Genomic DNA, 14,695 nt, shown 5'->3' with positions numbered 1-14,695 from the left:
ACAGAAGAAAATAAATCAAACTGTCTTACTAAGCTGAAAAGTTTTGTTTTTATTGCGAGCAGATGAGTGACATTATGCACTTTTACATAGGACAAGTCTCAGTGTATGATACTCAGGTTTTATAGCATATAATACAAAAGATGGAGGATAACCAGCCAACTGCCCCAGACCTCTAAAAGCTCCAGCTACACTGCATGTAACTGGGTTTTGGTCACTTGATTATCTGCAAATATATAGAGTTTGCAGTTCTTAAGTACAATATCAACAACAAGGGTCATGATCTAGCCCTGTGAAAAATTTTCCAAACACATTTTTTAAAATCAAATTACCACAAACTAACTGGTGAACAAAAACCTTATCTCCAGGTAGAGTTACTCCAGGAATTAGGAGTACTAAGTGGTGCATACACAATGCACAGAAGGTGGTTGTTGCAGGGGCAACAAAGACCCAACAGCAGAATTTTGCCCCAGGCCATTTTGATACCTTCCTTAATTAAAAAAAAAAAAAAGTTGCATTAATTTAATGTTTTAGCCCACCCCTCTCCTTTATTGATAGGAATAATATTTATTGGAAAAATATCCACCAAATTGAGCAAGTGCTGTCAGTGTAACAGCAGCTCATGACATGTTCCAGGGGAAAATAAATCACACACTACCAGCCTATGGATACTTGAGTTAAATTACAAGAGCATTTACTCTACAAGTGCCTTGTGCATCATCTCATCATCATATGAACTGGTGACGGATGGGTGGTGCACGATGTTTTTCATCTCATGCAGCAGCTTTCTGTCTCTTGTGCTTGGCAAACCACTCATCACTTTTATCTTCGGCCATGGCCTGGGTTTAAAAGCACAAGGAACACAGGTAGAATGAATATACAACACATGTTGCATAGTAAATGTAGAAAGTGAAATGAAGCAACACCAACCTTATCAAGTAAGTCATTTCCTTTGGGATCCACCATGGACAGCTGCTTAAAAGCCTCATCTCCAACAAAGCAAATCTCATGGCCGTCCTAAAACAAACATTGTGTAGTTAACATTTTTACTAAAACTCCCTTCATATGAGGACTGAATATTTTTTATGTATTGCACTTACTGGGTCAGCCAAAATAACCACTTCTACTGTGGCTTTTCCGGGAGTGTCCAGGCTGACTAATGGAGTGAGAATTTTCTGATTTTCCTTTTTCATTAAGGCTTCAAGGTCAGGCAGCTGAGGAATGTAAATAGTATGTATTATATGAATGATGATAATGTTTCTCCAATATTAACAAACACTAGGATTTATCCATGAAGTAATATTTTACCTGCTCCCGTGGGCATGAAAATGCTATCCTTCCAAATGCTGTTGCATGATCCACTGTCCCACTGATATCATGAAGCTCCAGTTTGCACTGCATATATTATAGATAGGTATAAATGAAATGAGCACATGTACTATAAAATGCATTCTCTAGTCGTTAACATAAAATATGAAATACAAAATACAAACATTACATATATTATAACAATCTCTAAATTGTCTTTATCTGTTTTTAGCAAATTCTGAAAGGAAAGGAGGCACTGCCACTTTTTTTTGTTGAAACTTGACTCACTTGTGTGTCTGTGAATCCCATCAGCACTGTTTTCTTTTCCTCATTCTTCTCCATCACCTTCATTCCCAAAAGTGTCGTCCAGTAGTGTGTCGATCTCTGGAGGTCTGATACTCCGAGACAAACCTTCTGCACAGGGTCTGGGGACAGATTATTAAAGCTCACTGACCATGTGATCAATAACAGAGGTAAGGACACTATAAAATGCTTAAACCTCTGGAATGAGTGGATTGAGAAAATCTGCAGAATGGTAAGAGGTTAGTATTCCGTAGATTTTTCTGTGTCCTGCTTTATACATGTAGAATATGGCTCTATACATTATTTATCGTATTACTTTTTTTTCAATTTATTCCTTGTTTTACTGGAAAGCAATTTGTAACTGTGTTTTGGAAGAAGTGTTCCATAATTAAATTTATTATTGTTATCATTATATTCATTTGAAATTCCTATTCAGGAGATGATGATAATAAGCCTTTCTTTAAGAAGAGTAACTGTGATATGAGTTGTTTAAGAAACAGAATAACTATACAGTTATTTTATCTAATCAGTTTTCAATCAAACACATTCTTTGGGACTGCAGATTAAAATTATTTTGATAATAATAATCAGTTATTAATTTACAAATTTACAGAGAAATGACCATCTGTCTGGATAAAATAAAATTGATATTACAATAAATATATTTATCAAGCTATGAAACCAATCAACTCTTTGCATTTGTGAAGCTGTAAGAAACTCATATTTGGTATTTTTACTTGATAATTGTGATAAGATTATTACAGTTATTAATTGTCAAAATTGGACTCCATTGAGCAAAGGACAAACTACAATGGTAGCACCTTTTCATGCAGAATTAAGAGACAGACAAGGCCTGTGTCACTCACCCTTAGGAGGCTGCTCTTTGTCCACCAGGTAGAAGCGATACCCTCCTGGAGCCTGGGTCAGATACAGAGCCTCCCCTACCTCTGTGAGAGGCCATCCCAGACGTTTAGCATTGCTGACAGCTTGGCTTGACTGCAGAGTGAGGCCCTAAAGCCAACACATGGATGATAATATCTTTTTCAAGGCTCCTGTAACAGGTATATGTTGTCTTTCTCTGTGCAGTGTCTAAATGAACTCTCACCCACCAAGAAGTCATTGCCAAGCTGATATTCTCCGACCCCATAATTGTATGTCAGTTCAGCAACAAAATGGTCATCTTCTGGACCAAAGCCAACCATTGTCTTGCTCCATTTTCCATCGTAGGGCCTGTATGTAGACAGGAGGAGTGCAGTGGTCAGTATTAGGCTATTAAAAGCTCTGTATAACTCTGTATTATCCAGCTGTGTTAGTACAAAGTCCAGTTAGCTCCAGGCATTTGATATCTACCCATTGCAAGTTGCTTTGCACCCTTCTTCAAATTCTTCATGGCGTAAAACCTAAATTGGATGAAGACATTTTAACAAAAAAGCATTTAGCATGAGAACACATTTTTAAAACAGTCTCAGTCATATGACAGTAGAGGAATTAGCAGCTACATTGTTGTGCAACACAGTGGAAGTTAACCAGTGGCGTAAGTCACTTCTCGTTATTAAAAGAAGCTCAGACAAAGTACCTTCATGCCCAAAACATCTCGGTAAAATGTGGCTGTTTTGGTCCTGTCACCAACTTTGAAAACAAAATGCAGCGCTCGTCTTAAAGCCATGTTTCCTGTCAGATATTATGATGTCTATGCTGTCTGTGTTGCAGATCGATTGATACCCGTGCAGCCAGCGATTCAGCTTCCTTGATGATCGATTTTTCTGTCGTCGATTGGTAAAATGTAAATACCAATGGACAAGCAGCAGCAATTAACTAGAAATACAGCTCCTAAATATTATATCACATTTTGAAAATTAAAGTGCCATTCAATATAATTAAGTGAAATACCATTAACGACAAGCACAACAACTTTACACAAAATAAAAAGTAACAAAACTAAGTTCGCCACCCCTAGCCATTTAGGTTAATGGTATCACCCAACATATCCTTTCGCCTTCTCTCGCGAGGTCACAGTTGGGCGCAACTTTAACTTAAATCACTGAAAAGGGAATACAGTAAACACCAGGTTGGTAACCTCTTTGGGACAATACATACCTAACATTACTCAGGGAACTAGATTAATTTTAGATGCGTAAACTGTAATATCAGCTACTTTACAACAGGTGGCGGTAATTAGGGCAGGTTGCGTTTATACACCGTCCTCTTAAACAAGAGAAGAAGAAATGGGCTACACTGAAGTACGTTTCTGATTCGAGAGCAAGGGACCCTTGATTTAAAATACTGAGCGAACCGATTTTCTGTTTTTATATGTGTGTTGTAACAAAAAGAATAAATATTTCACAAATCTGAAACTGTGTTTTTAGTTTATCTGGGATTATCTAGCCCAGATTTGCCAAGTCTAGGAATTGCGGTTTTTGATCTAGACAGTGTCCAATATAGTATAGAAAAAGTCCCCCTTTCTCGCTTTCGTAAATAAAATTAAGTTTTCACCAGTTTGAAAGTGGGTTTCAAATAGCGCTAATGTTCTTTAACTACAATGTCTAACAACCTTTCACAGCAGTAAGACGTGCAAAAAACAGAATAGGTCGCTCACTACCTTAACTTAAGCTCCCCTTACCTTTCCCCTTAACTGGTGACTCGGAAACGAACTTCAGCGTCGTGCGATCGAAATGGCAGCGTATGTGAGGAGCGTGATATGTCTTGTCTCCAGAGAACAACGTGCTTTTCTAACGAGGGGAAACGATGTTGTAGTGGCATCAAAACGGTATGTGCGCGGACTGAGGAGGAAACCTGTCAGAGTGCTGTTTCCCGACGACGAGGCGGGTACAGTGGTGAAGACTGAGCCACAGTCTCTGACGGCAAAGCAACATGTCAAGAGGGAGAAGAAGGAGGCAGGGGTCACATCGTCTGCAGCAGAGCATCTTGAAGAAAGTGGCTCTGTCAAGGCGAGGAGTAATGTGCAGTCGGCTGAAAAACATGCCCACATCTCTGCTACTAAGGATCGAGTTGATGGACTGCGCTTTGAGAGGGCTTTTCCTGGAGATAAGAGACTGGCGTAAGTGTCTCTGCATGAGGTAGCTGTGATTGTCAGAGCTCACAACTGTGGCATTCAAAGGGAAGTCGCTCATTTTCATCTTATATCAGGTGGTAAAGAGGATAAAAGAGCAACAATCAAGTCGCTTATAAGTCAGCTGTGTAGAAAGCAGTGGAGGGATGTGATGGGCACCTACTGACTCCCACTTTACATCCCAGACATCCAGAGACAAACTACTGCTCTAAAGCTGAAATAATTGATCTGTAAATTAGTCGTTTGAGAGAAAATTAACTGGCAGCAATTTAGATAACAGATGAATCATTGAGTAATTATGTTAAAGAAAAATTCACTGGTACCAGCTTCTCAAATATTAATATTTGCTAGTTTTCTATGATGGTGAACTCAACATTTTTGTCTTTTTGACTGTTGGTCTGAATCCATATCAAACTAAACATGTTAACTTGGGCTTCAGGGAATGATGAGGGGCATTCCTCACTGTTTACTGGCATTATATTCACTGAACAATCACTCAGTCATTAAATATAATAGCTGTCAGATGTATTGATAATGAAAATAATTGTTCATTGCAGCCTACAGTTTACCTATGATGGAATCACATGACCTTGCCCAAGGTTTTCTGAGTGTTAAATAGTTGACACACAGAAAAAAATTAAGCAATTTGATAAAAAACAACTTAAAAACAAAAGAGCTCAATCCAGGTAATCCAACCTTGGTTAACATGTCATGTAATCAGCCTGTAAAATATGATGTATTGTTTTAGGTTAAAATACCCAGCAGTATGTCCCATAGTAAAATTAGCTCCACCTCAACCTGCTGCAGCATGAAAATACTTCCTATACATTAATGCATCAGTAATAATAATCCAGTCATATAATATATAGGAAACACTGACTCATCCTGACTGGGTACTGAACCTAAAAGCTCAATAGTCTTGAGATACATAGTCTTGTTTACTCAGGTAGTGCCAGATTTGATTCAAAATTTGCCCCCTTTATAATTATGATAGTTATTCATGTTCACACTGCATACAGTCCTTCTCACTAAACTTTCTCTCGCTTCTCGTCTCTACTGCAGGAGGTTAGTGAGCGTTGCTCGTTCTAGGACATTTCGAGAGCACCAGGGTAAAATCCTCCTGGAGGGCAAGCGTTTGATCTGTGATGCCCTGAATGCTGGTGCCAACCCACAGATGGTGTTCTTCAGTACAGTGGATCGGCTCCGAGAGCTACCCCTCAACAAGCTGAAAAGGGCCACGCTAGTCAAAGTCAAGTTTGAGGACATCAAGATCTGGTCTGACCTTGTGGCTCCACAGGGAGTGATCGGTAAGAGTCACATGTTTTGTTTTAGTTCATTCTGAAAGACAGACACTCTGAGTTGTTGCTCACTTTTATCCCTTCCTCTGCAGCCATATTTTCTCGTCCGGACCCATCACGGTTAAACTTTACAAATACAGATCATTCAGTGCCACTGTCCCTGATATGCGACAACATCCGAGACCCAGGCAACCTTGGGACTATGCTGCGATGTGCAGCTGCTGCTGGATGCCATAACGTCATGCTCACCAAGGGTAGGTTAGATGATGTTTTCAGTGCACCCCACCCCCAGAAAATGGCTTTTTTTTTCTGTGCTAGTAATTTTTCACGTTTCTTTATTTTTCCATCAACAGGCTGTGTTGATGCTTGGGAGCCGAAAGTTCTGCGTGCAGCAATGGGCGCCCATTTCCGCCTTCCCATCTATCCCAGCCTGGACTGGGATAAAATCCAGAATCATCTCCCTAAACCTGTGACTGTCCACGTGGCTGACAGCAGCTGTGGCCCTGACAGAAGTAGAGAAACAGAAGATTTGCAAGTTAATATGTCCCACAAACCTTCCAAAGCAGGAGACTACGGCTGGGTCAGCACAAGGCGTAGTCATAGTAACGTGCGCTACGAGGACTATGATGCTGACTCTGACTTTGACTCTGAGGATGAGGGACTTTCACTCCCCATAGTGGACACCAAGCTATACCATGAGAGCTGGGCTCAGAGTCCCACTGCTCTTGTGATAGGTGGTGAGACACACGGTCTCAGTCTAGAGTCAGTCCAGTTGGCTGAGAAAACCGCCGGTTACAGGCTCTTTATTCCTGTCGTTCCTGATGTGGACAGCTTGAATTCAGCCATGGCAGCCAGTATCCTTTTGTTTGAGGGCAGGAAACAGCTGTTACAATTGATGCAAACATCTGGAAGGAAATGGAAATCTAAAGTTGAGGGGCAGTTTTCATGATGTTCCCTCTAAACATCAGTGTGACACACACCCTCTTTCTCTTGTAATAAAACTCACAATTTAAATCAGGAATTGCAAAGTGTTTGTTTGAATTCATGTCAAGTGAAGTGAAGTTTTTTTTTTTGTTTTTTTTTTTTAAATGACTACAGCTAAATTATTTCATGATCAAGTAATCTGATGATTCTCTCAATTAATCAGAAAAGCATCAGCCCAAACTAAAGGATTTTCAGTGCACTACCATAGATGACAAAGAAATCTGTAAATCCTGACAAAACCAGAGAATGTGGCATTTTTGATTGAAAAATTACTGAATCAAATAGTTGACTGATTGCCTGATGTCATTTTCTCCTGCCTGTGTTGGCTTGAAAAATGCTCCTGAACTCAATATAGGAAATGTTAAGGGACTGTGTGAGAGTTATCAGGGTAGGGAGTGGAGGCTGACTCTTTACGCTTCTTTTATTTCTGTTAAGCACACTGAATGACCTCTGTGTATGATGTGCTATACAAATAAACTCGTCTTGCCTTATATTTAATTTTATGAAAAAAGCAAAGCCTTACCCATGGTTGTTCCACTCTCCCTTTGACAACAGCTGCAATACCATCCCTCCAGTGTCTCCAAAGAATATTAACGGCAAGTAAAACAGAATAGTGAAAAATACAGCCACTCGAATATTGAAAAAAGAACAGGAACAGCTGCTGTTCTAAAGCCTGAATACAGAAAGCTCTTCTTAGACTTGAAATACGTAACAGCTCTACTTAAGGCTTTATTCAAACACGACGGCACATTTACAGAAAGAGCCCCAGAATTTAGAATATAGGGACAGACCATTGCTCAGATTATCACCCGTTACTTGCTCGTACGTATTTCTGTTTTAATAGTTTGATGTGATGCGAGAAAAATATCCATAAAAACTTTAAATTGTCTGTTTGAAAGTGTTTCCCAATGTGTTAAACTGTTTTTTTTTTGCATAAGAGATGATAATTGAGACATGCAGTTTATAGAGTGATTTCAGAAGGAGCTTTAAGACACAGTTCTCTCTTTTTGTGCATGTGGTACCTTGTGCTGCTGCAGCTTTCATGTTAATCTAACAGCATTCAGTTCAGACTTGTGCCACGTTGACAGTGATGCAGCAGTCTTACTGGGTGTGATTGGATTAATGTCTGAAAGAGGCGAGTAGGACTGTTGTGCTCTGCTTATGGCCAAAAAGCACCTGTTTTACCACACAAAAGCTATCTTTTGACGTAAATTTGAGTTTTTCTTACACAATAAATCTCACAAAAGGAGGCTGGAGAAAGCTATAAATCCCTCTTCTCCTTACTCTCCAAAAAAACACTACCCTCACTTTAATGAAAAGAAAAAGAACATAAGCACACCCATTACCCACTTCCTACAAGCCTTAAATAGATGCATGCACTTATTAGATTCACGCTGGAAAGGACAAGACTCACAGTGTCAGTCCTTGCAGCAACAATGTCTGCAAATATGCAGAACTCACGACACTCGAGTGTGAGGTCAAAAGTCTCCATTCCACCTGGAGTTTATAAATGAACAAAAATCAATCTGCATACTGTCTCTGACAATAAATGCAAAATTTGCATTAAGTTCCTTTGAGACCATGAGTATTACTGAAATACTTGCATTGTGTGTATTTTACATATCCACAAGCTAACTTTATTGGTAGAACTTAACAGGAACAGAGCTTTGTGCTTGCCAGTGAAATTTTAATGGGTGTGAGAAGTCATGACTGAAGTAACAGAATATAGGGATTTATACATTCAACACTTTTTCAAATGCTATTTTGTGCCTTCAGGACTAAACCGGCCTTTTCATCAGAGGACCTTCACAGAAAGTCCTTCATAATGACTATGAGATGAGAACCACCATAACGACTGGCTAGAGATGACTTTCACTCACATCATAACACACCACAAGACACAGGAGTTTTAAAACATCAGTCATTGTTCTGTTACAAGCAAGTATAATGTGATCTTTACTGTATGTGCACCTGTCATACTGTTTTTGCTTACGGCTACATCCAACTGAGGTTTACCACATTTGCACTAAGTATACATGTGAATTACAACTGTAAAAATGCATTTTGTTCTCTCTCAACATCATTCAGAAACCAAAAGTAACAAGGATCTTGCAGACAAGACACAAAGAAAGCAAAGAATCAGCTGAATAAGTAGGTCCACTGGGTAATTCTCTGGTTTTCTCTAGAATTCAGAAATGCTATTGTTTGAAAAAAAAAAAAAAAAAAAAATACAAATACTTTTCTTGAGGCCAAAAAAACCAACAGAATCTCCATATATATTACTGTAGGGACTATAGTCAATGCAAGGCACCACAGGAGAAAGAGAGGACTCCATGAAAAGAGGAACATGTCTAAAAAAATGTTAAAATGTCAGTAAAAAGTGAGACATCTCTCTAACAGTCTGACAAGGTCAGGAGGAGAGGTGAGAGAGATAGTGGGAGGACTGGGAAGGGTGAGGGGCGTAGCAACAGGTCAGGGGTCGATGATGGAGTGAGCCCCAACATAGTATATCCGATTTATATTTGGACGTCCTCTTTAGATGGGCTCTGGTTTGAGCTTTTCAGCCAGGAAGTCGCTGACAAATTGCTCCACTACGGCCGGCGTGATCTCTTCGACGTCGCGGACATACTTGGCGCGGGCCGACATGTCCAGGATAGTGAGCAGAGGCGCTGCTTCTGGGAGGTTGGTGTAGTCTCGCAGGGAGTCGCTCATGTCATCCTGTGGTGAAAGAGAGAAAAATACAGTAATAAGTGTGATATTACATACAACATACAACACTTTGGCTTCAGTAATGAGCAAAGCAACTCAAAAATGTTTGACAAGAGGATAGCTGTGCTCTGAAACTTTTAACTACAGGTTTCCTTAAATATAAAGTTTCCTCTAATATTATGTTTAGTGTCCCATAATTTGTCCCCAATATGATGCAGGGAACACCCAAAAGGAGCAGAAGAATACGAAAGCCAATATTGTTTTTTAGGCTTTTTTTTACTAATATAAAGTGTTGAATTCTCACCCCGCTGTGAGCTCTTTTTTTGGGGGGAAAAATCATTCAAAGTTTCCTAAAAATGCAAGGTTGCAGTACTGATAATGTGCAGGGATTCAACATTTTCTTTTGCATAATTTCAGTTTCTTATGAATTTGTCAACCAGGCGTATATTGGACAACTCTTAATATGACTTGTTTTCTAAATGAATGGACGCTATGATCTCGTCACGCCTCTAAGTTATTCTAATAAAACACTCTGAGAAGGAAGAATCTGTGGCCCTGTTCAGACCTGGCATTAACATCTGTCTCAGTTCATCAGATCACAAGTGGACAGCTCCAAATACAGATGTGAACGCACTCAAGAAGCATTAAGGACGCCTTTGAGATCTGATCACTCGGGTGAACTGGCCACAACCTGTTGACCCGTGTAGACAAAACTTTATTTAAAAAGGGATTGCAAGTCAAAAAAACAAACTACAGCGTAGACAAACTAGTGAACTTCAGGTGTGATGTCACCTGAAACTCCCGCAACTGTCACTGAAACGATGCAGCATGATTGTGAGCGACGCCGTTGTGTTGGGTGTTTCTAGCGGCAACATTTTTCTTCAGACTTTGCTATTGGCAAAGAAAATTAGTACAGCAGCCTTTACTTGAACTATCTCAAGTTTGGATTTACCTCATAAAATTCAGAACTGCCTGGCACAAGCTTTATTAATGCACACTTCTTGAAAGAGAATATGAAACTCTCCTCTCTGCCGTCCTCCTGCAGGCAGCCTGCCTAGAGAGACCAGAGACTCGGAGCTCAGTCACACATCCTGCTGTGTGGAAAGACAGGAAGGAATCAGGTGGAGGGTCCAACAACATCCCTGCCTTTTTCAAAAGCTCGCTCACGTCAGATATAAGTCTCATCACGGAGCATTTGAATAGCGCATGTGGGCGCGAGAGAGAAAGAGAGAGAGAGAAGTACATGGACTTGTGATGGAATTTGTTAAAAATAGATTGCTGCTGGGTTTACCAGGAATTGAAGTTTTATTTCTTAGCAGTTATTTTAAAAAAGGACTTCACCCATGTTCTGCCTGAGGCTTGATGTCACCTTTCACCCTTTAACAAGTCAGGATTACAACCCCTGTAGCCATAGCTAACAGAAATGAATCACTAGCAGACAGACAGCAACTTCCAAACAAGCTTGAGAGAGCCATTAATTATTGAGAGTGAATAAGAAATCACACTGTTTCGTAACTCTGCTTTACTCCCAGCCAGGAGAGTCTCTGCCTGACAGAGATCCATTATTCTTGTCACACTTTTTCTATAGGTCTAATGGCTTTCATGTGTTATATTAAGTAAGATCACACAATTCACATATTAAATGCATACAGCTACTACCATCTGAGAAATTCTCTGCTCCTCTTGGCCTGATTTCTCCTCAGCTTAGTTTGCTGGCTCAGAGGGAGACTCAAAGATTTAAGATCAGTTTCATATGGAAAAGATTATGTTGAGAAAGGCAGAAGTAACAAGAAAGGGCCAGAGGGTGGCACTGCAACAAAGAGCTGGACCTCTCACAGAGGCGGTGACTCTTGATATTAACACAGTCAGTTACTGATTTATGTGCCAGTGTGAGTTTTGTCAAAACAAAGTGAAAGATAGGGCGACTTTGAATGGATTTCCAGCTACATATAAACGCTCAAGCATTTCCTCCTTTCAGGCCTCTTTGTTGCGTCTTTCCTGTTATCAGAAAATCTGCAGCTATTCTTGTTAACTGGATCACACCACACACAATCAGCTCTCAGACTTTTCATTGAATAGCTTGGCTGTGCCGCTACCTAAAAAGGATAAGTATGCCAAGATGAAGTCTGTGACCTCTACTTTGCAAAACTGCTAACAGATGGAACAGATGAGTTGCAGTGTGGTATTTTTATTGTAGGCAGCTAACTTCCTCTGAATGGTGCCCGTTTTATTATGCTGCAAATCACCATACATTGACCACTTAATGCTCGCAGATGTAAGCTGTCACTGAGGACAATGTTGTTACGAGTGAAATACTGCTCGATTCTCCCACTACAAATAAAAGCCCTTCCCTTGCATGCTCTCTTGCAGCCATACTGAGCGTAGATTATAGATCATCTGGGCGCGCGGTGTAAAGAAACCACAAAGGGAGAAATTCAACAATCTGTCACCGTGGCCTATCCAGCCTCTCCGATATGAGGAGATGTAATCTCTGCGTCAGCTTTCACCTCAGTAGGAAGTCATGCATCTTCTTTTGTGTGACTTCTCTGCTTGTGTAAACTGCTTCTCGGGAGGTGCTGCCATTCCACAGCCCCCCCCCCCCACCACACACACACACACACACACACACACACACACACACACACACACACACACACACACCACCCTCCCACCCTTCACAGCTCAGCTCAGAACAAAAAAGACAAAGGGCCTCTCTGCTGTGTAGCCTGCACTCACAGCTGTGATAAGGCCCAGCGTGTGTTTACCGTGTGGAACCTGCTGGGCCATGTCAGGCTTGTTCTGATTATTGATGCACTGTGGCATTTCGCAGACGATGACCATCTGATAAGGCCTGAACTGATGATGATATAACAAACATCCCCACCGGCCTCCGAGCTGGGGCTGCATCCATCTCACCGGCCAGCTCTGATGCCTTGAGGACAAGTCATCATTGTGAATTTTTGGATATTCTCAACATTAAATTAAGTAAATTAAATTACGTGAGATAAAAAGCCAGTAGATTTAAAGAACTGAAGAACATTTCTTGAGTCAGTGCATTTTTTCTGTTTGAGCAAATATAAGAAATAAGAAACTTTCAATGTGTTTATAATTAAACAACACTAAAAGTCTTCATGCTACGGCTGTATTTAGCTTTGAGCTAAATGCTAAATGCAGGTATTATGTTTATCTTGTTGGCCATCTTAGTTTAGCATGTTAACATGCTAACATTCGCTAATAAGGACTAAAAGCATCAGTTTTGCAGGTATTTGTTTATCAAAAGTACTGAACAAACTCAAAATTTTGTCCTGGTGATGGCACCAGAGGAAAAGTTAAGGCATCACCAAAATCATCCTGAGTGGCACATGAGTGTTTATTACAAATTTCATACCAATTCATTTAGTAACATTTCAATAACACAAACCACAAATGTGAATAGGGGCGAAAATAATTTCATTATCGAATAATCTACCAATGACATCACAGTATCCTTCAGCTCAAGTTGACATTCATCATCAAATGTCTTGGGAAATGTCTTGTTTTGTACAAAACCCCCAAAATATTAAAATCGCACTTATGTAAGAAGAAAAGCTGAATTTATTCACATTCAGAGAGCCTGGGGCCTCAAAACGGTTGTACATTAATTTTCTTTGAATCAATTATTAAATTAATTGACTAATCGTCTCAGTTCCAAATGTCTATCAATTTCAAAAGTCATTAAGATTCAACTGGAAACTACGAATGTCTGTAAAATGCTTCATTACATTCATGCAATAATTGCTGAGATATTTCAATGTGGGCCAAAGTTTTTGGCAAACGCAGAGAAGAATAGAAGAAGAAGGAAGAAACATTCAATGTGTTTTGACTCATATTTGCTTGAGAGGCAGTCATGGAGTGTTCATGCAACCCCATTGTAATCCAAAGTCAAAGCAATCATACTGTTGACAGATAGTGTTACACACACACACACACACACACACACACACACACACACACACACACACACACACACAAATCAAGCATGGGAAAACAAAGCTTTGAAGAGCATAATCACAGTCAACAGTTACTGCTGCTTGCAACAAAATCAGTTAAATTCTTATGTCAGTGGATAATACCAGCAGAGTTCATTTTGCATGCAATAGCCATTACACAGCAGAAATGAAAGAACAAAAGATCTTTCATGCTGCATTTATAAAGCAGTGTGCTACTCTGGGGCGGATGGTTTTTTCAGTAGGGTAAGAAGATCCTGTGTCATTCTGCTCAGCCTGGCCTCCCCCTGAGAGACTGCCAACATACTGCTGTCTCATGGACACAGAAAACCCAGCAGCTGGCCTGGCAAGGAGCGTGCGACTACCAGGGTTAACCCGAGCCAAGGTGCAGGAGTCTGGGCCCAGATCCTGAAACGGGAAGTGATATCTGACCGTGAACCCAATCTGGAAATGAAACCTGGTGATTTCATAGCCGGTGGAGCTTGAGCCAGGAAATTATACCTGTGCTACATGGATGTAAAAATAACTGGCTTCGCATGTGTGCCACAAGGGAAACAAAGCAAACACAGACTGCAGCTATAACGCAAGAAGCTTCTGAATCCCTGCAAGCTTGGGTGCAAAAATGTTTCTTTGTGTTAGGTCAAATAAATACTGGCACACTGACAATGAACACGAAACAGTATCATGTCAACTCTCGTCTTTCTGAAAACTCAAGCCGTTCTCGTTCTGCGTACTTATGTCAATTACATTTCAAGGCTGACATCAGGGTGCAGTGGCCTTGGACAGACACACAGGGGTCAGACAGTTAGCACATGTGCATGCCCCACGGCCGAAACCTGAGCCTGCCCTTCGAAGTGTGACACGAGACACCAGAGTGTCCTCCCAGACTGCCGGGCAGAAAGTGAACTGGGAGGAAGGGGAGCCGCAGGGCTGAGTGCAGGGGAACTGAGGAGAGGTAGCTAATCTTGTAATTATGTCTGCTGCTGCTGCTAACTCCACCAGTTTTGGAAAGGTCAAGACAGAACAACATGAGATAACAA

At 40.5% G+C, this 14,695-nt stretch overlaps 3 protein-coding genes across 3 annotated transcripts in view; 1 reads left to right on the top strand and 2 right to left on the bottom strand.

The window, feature by feature from the left end:
• Positions 1-29: 29 nt before the first annotated feature.
• glod4 (glyoxalase domain containing 4) lies at positions 30-3,352 on the bottom strand. Its single transcript, XM_056374820.1, has 9 exons — positions 3,185-3,352; positions 2,959-3,008; positions 2,718-2,838; positions 2,475-2,619; positions 1,594-1,730; positions 1,306-1,392; positions 1,098-1,211; positions 928-1,014; positions 30-836 (listed from the first exon to the last, which is right to left on the bottom strand). The coding sequence occupies exons 1-9, from the start codon at positions 3,272-3,274 to the stop codon at positions 771-773; spliced, it is 897 nt and encodes a 298-aa protein (XP_056230795.1). The 5' UTR covers positions 3,275-3,352; the 3' UTR covers positions 30-770.
• Positions 3,353-3,713: 361 nt separating this feature from the next.
• mrm3a (mitochondrial rRNA methyltransferase 3a) lies at positions 3,714-7,849 on the top strand. The gene is made up of 4 exons (XM_056374817.1): positions 3,714-4,666; positions 5,741-5,985; positions 6,069-6,230; positions 6,330-7,849. Exons 1-4 carry the CDS (start codon positions 4,281-4,283, stop codon positions 6,923-6,925), a joined length of 1,389 nt encoding a protein of 462 aa, XP_056230792.1. The 5' UTR covers positions 3,714-4,280; the 3' UTR covers positions 6,926-7,849.
• A 1,322-nt stretch (positions 7,850-9,171) lies between these two features.
• Positions 9,172-14,695, bottom strand: part of nxn (nucleoredoxin) — a 58,447-nt gene continuing 52,923 nt past the window's right edge. Inside the window, exon 8 of the mRNA XM_056374819.1 lies at positions 9,172-9,678. Within this exon, the coding sequence (XP_056230794.1) occupies positions 9,496-9,678 (183 nt within the window). The 3' untranslated portion in view covers positions 9,172-9,495. The remainder of the gene's footprint in view (positions 9,679-14,695) is intronic.

This window comes from Seriola aureovittata, chromosome 4 (assembly GCF_021018895.1).
Source record: "Seriola aureovittata isolate HTS-2021-v1 ecotype China chromosome 4, ASM2101889v1, whole genome shotgun sequence".
Classification (NCBI taxonomy): Eukaryota; Metazoa; Chordata; class Actinopteri; order Carangiformes; family Carangidae; genus Seriola; species Seriola aureovittata.
The sequence above is the reverse complement of the archived record's forward strand: the minus strand, read 5'-3'. Positions and strand labels throughout refer to the sequence as shown.

What these genes read in the sequence shown, in the direction of transcription:
- glod4 (XM_056374820.1), bottom strand. Translation starts at nt 3,274, where the DNA reads ATGGCTTTAAGACGAGCGCTGCATTTTGTTTTCAAAGTTGGTGACAGG. An exon ending in GAGATGTTTTGGGCATGAAG is followed by an intron (nt 3,009 to 3,184) that starts GTACTTTGTCTG and finishes CATCCAATTTAG; the next exon opens with GTTTTACGCCATGAAGAATT. An exon ending in TTTCATGCCCACGGGAGCAG is followed by an intron (nt 1,212 to 1,305) that starts GTAAAATATTAC and finishes TACATTCCTCAG; the next exon opens with CTGCCTGACCTTGAAGCCTT.
- mrm3a (XM_056374817.1), top strand. Translation starts at nt 4,281, where the DNA reads ATGGCAGCGTATGTGAGGAGCGTGATATGTCTTGTCTCCAGAGAACAA. An exon ending in CCTGGAGATAAGAGACTGGC is followed by an intron (nt 4,667 to 5,740) that starts GTAAGTGTCTCT and finishes TCTCTACTGCAG; the next exon opens with GAGGTTAGTGAGCGTTGCTC. An exon ending in GGCTCCACAGGGAGTGATCG is followed by an intron (nt 5,986 to 6,068) that starts GTAAGAGTCACA and finishes CTTCCTCTGCAG; the next exon opens with CCATATTTTCTCGTCCGGAC.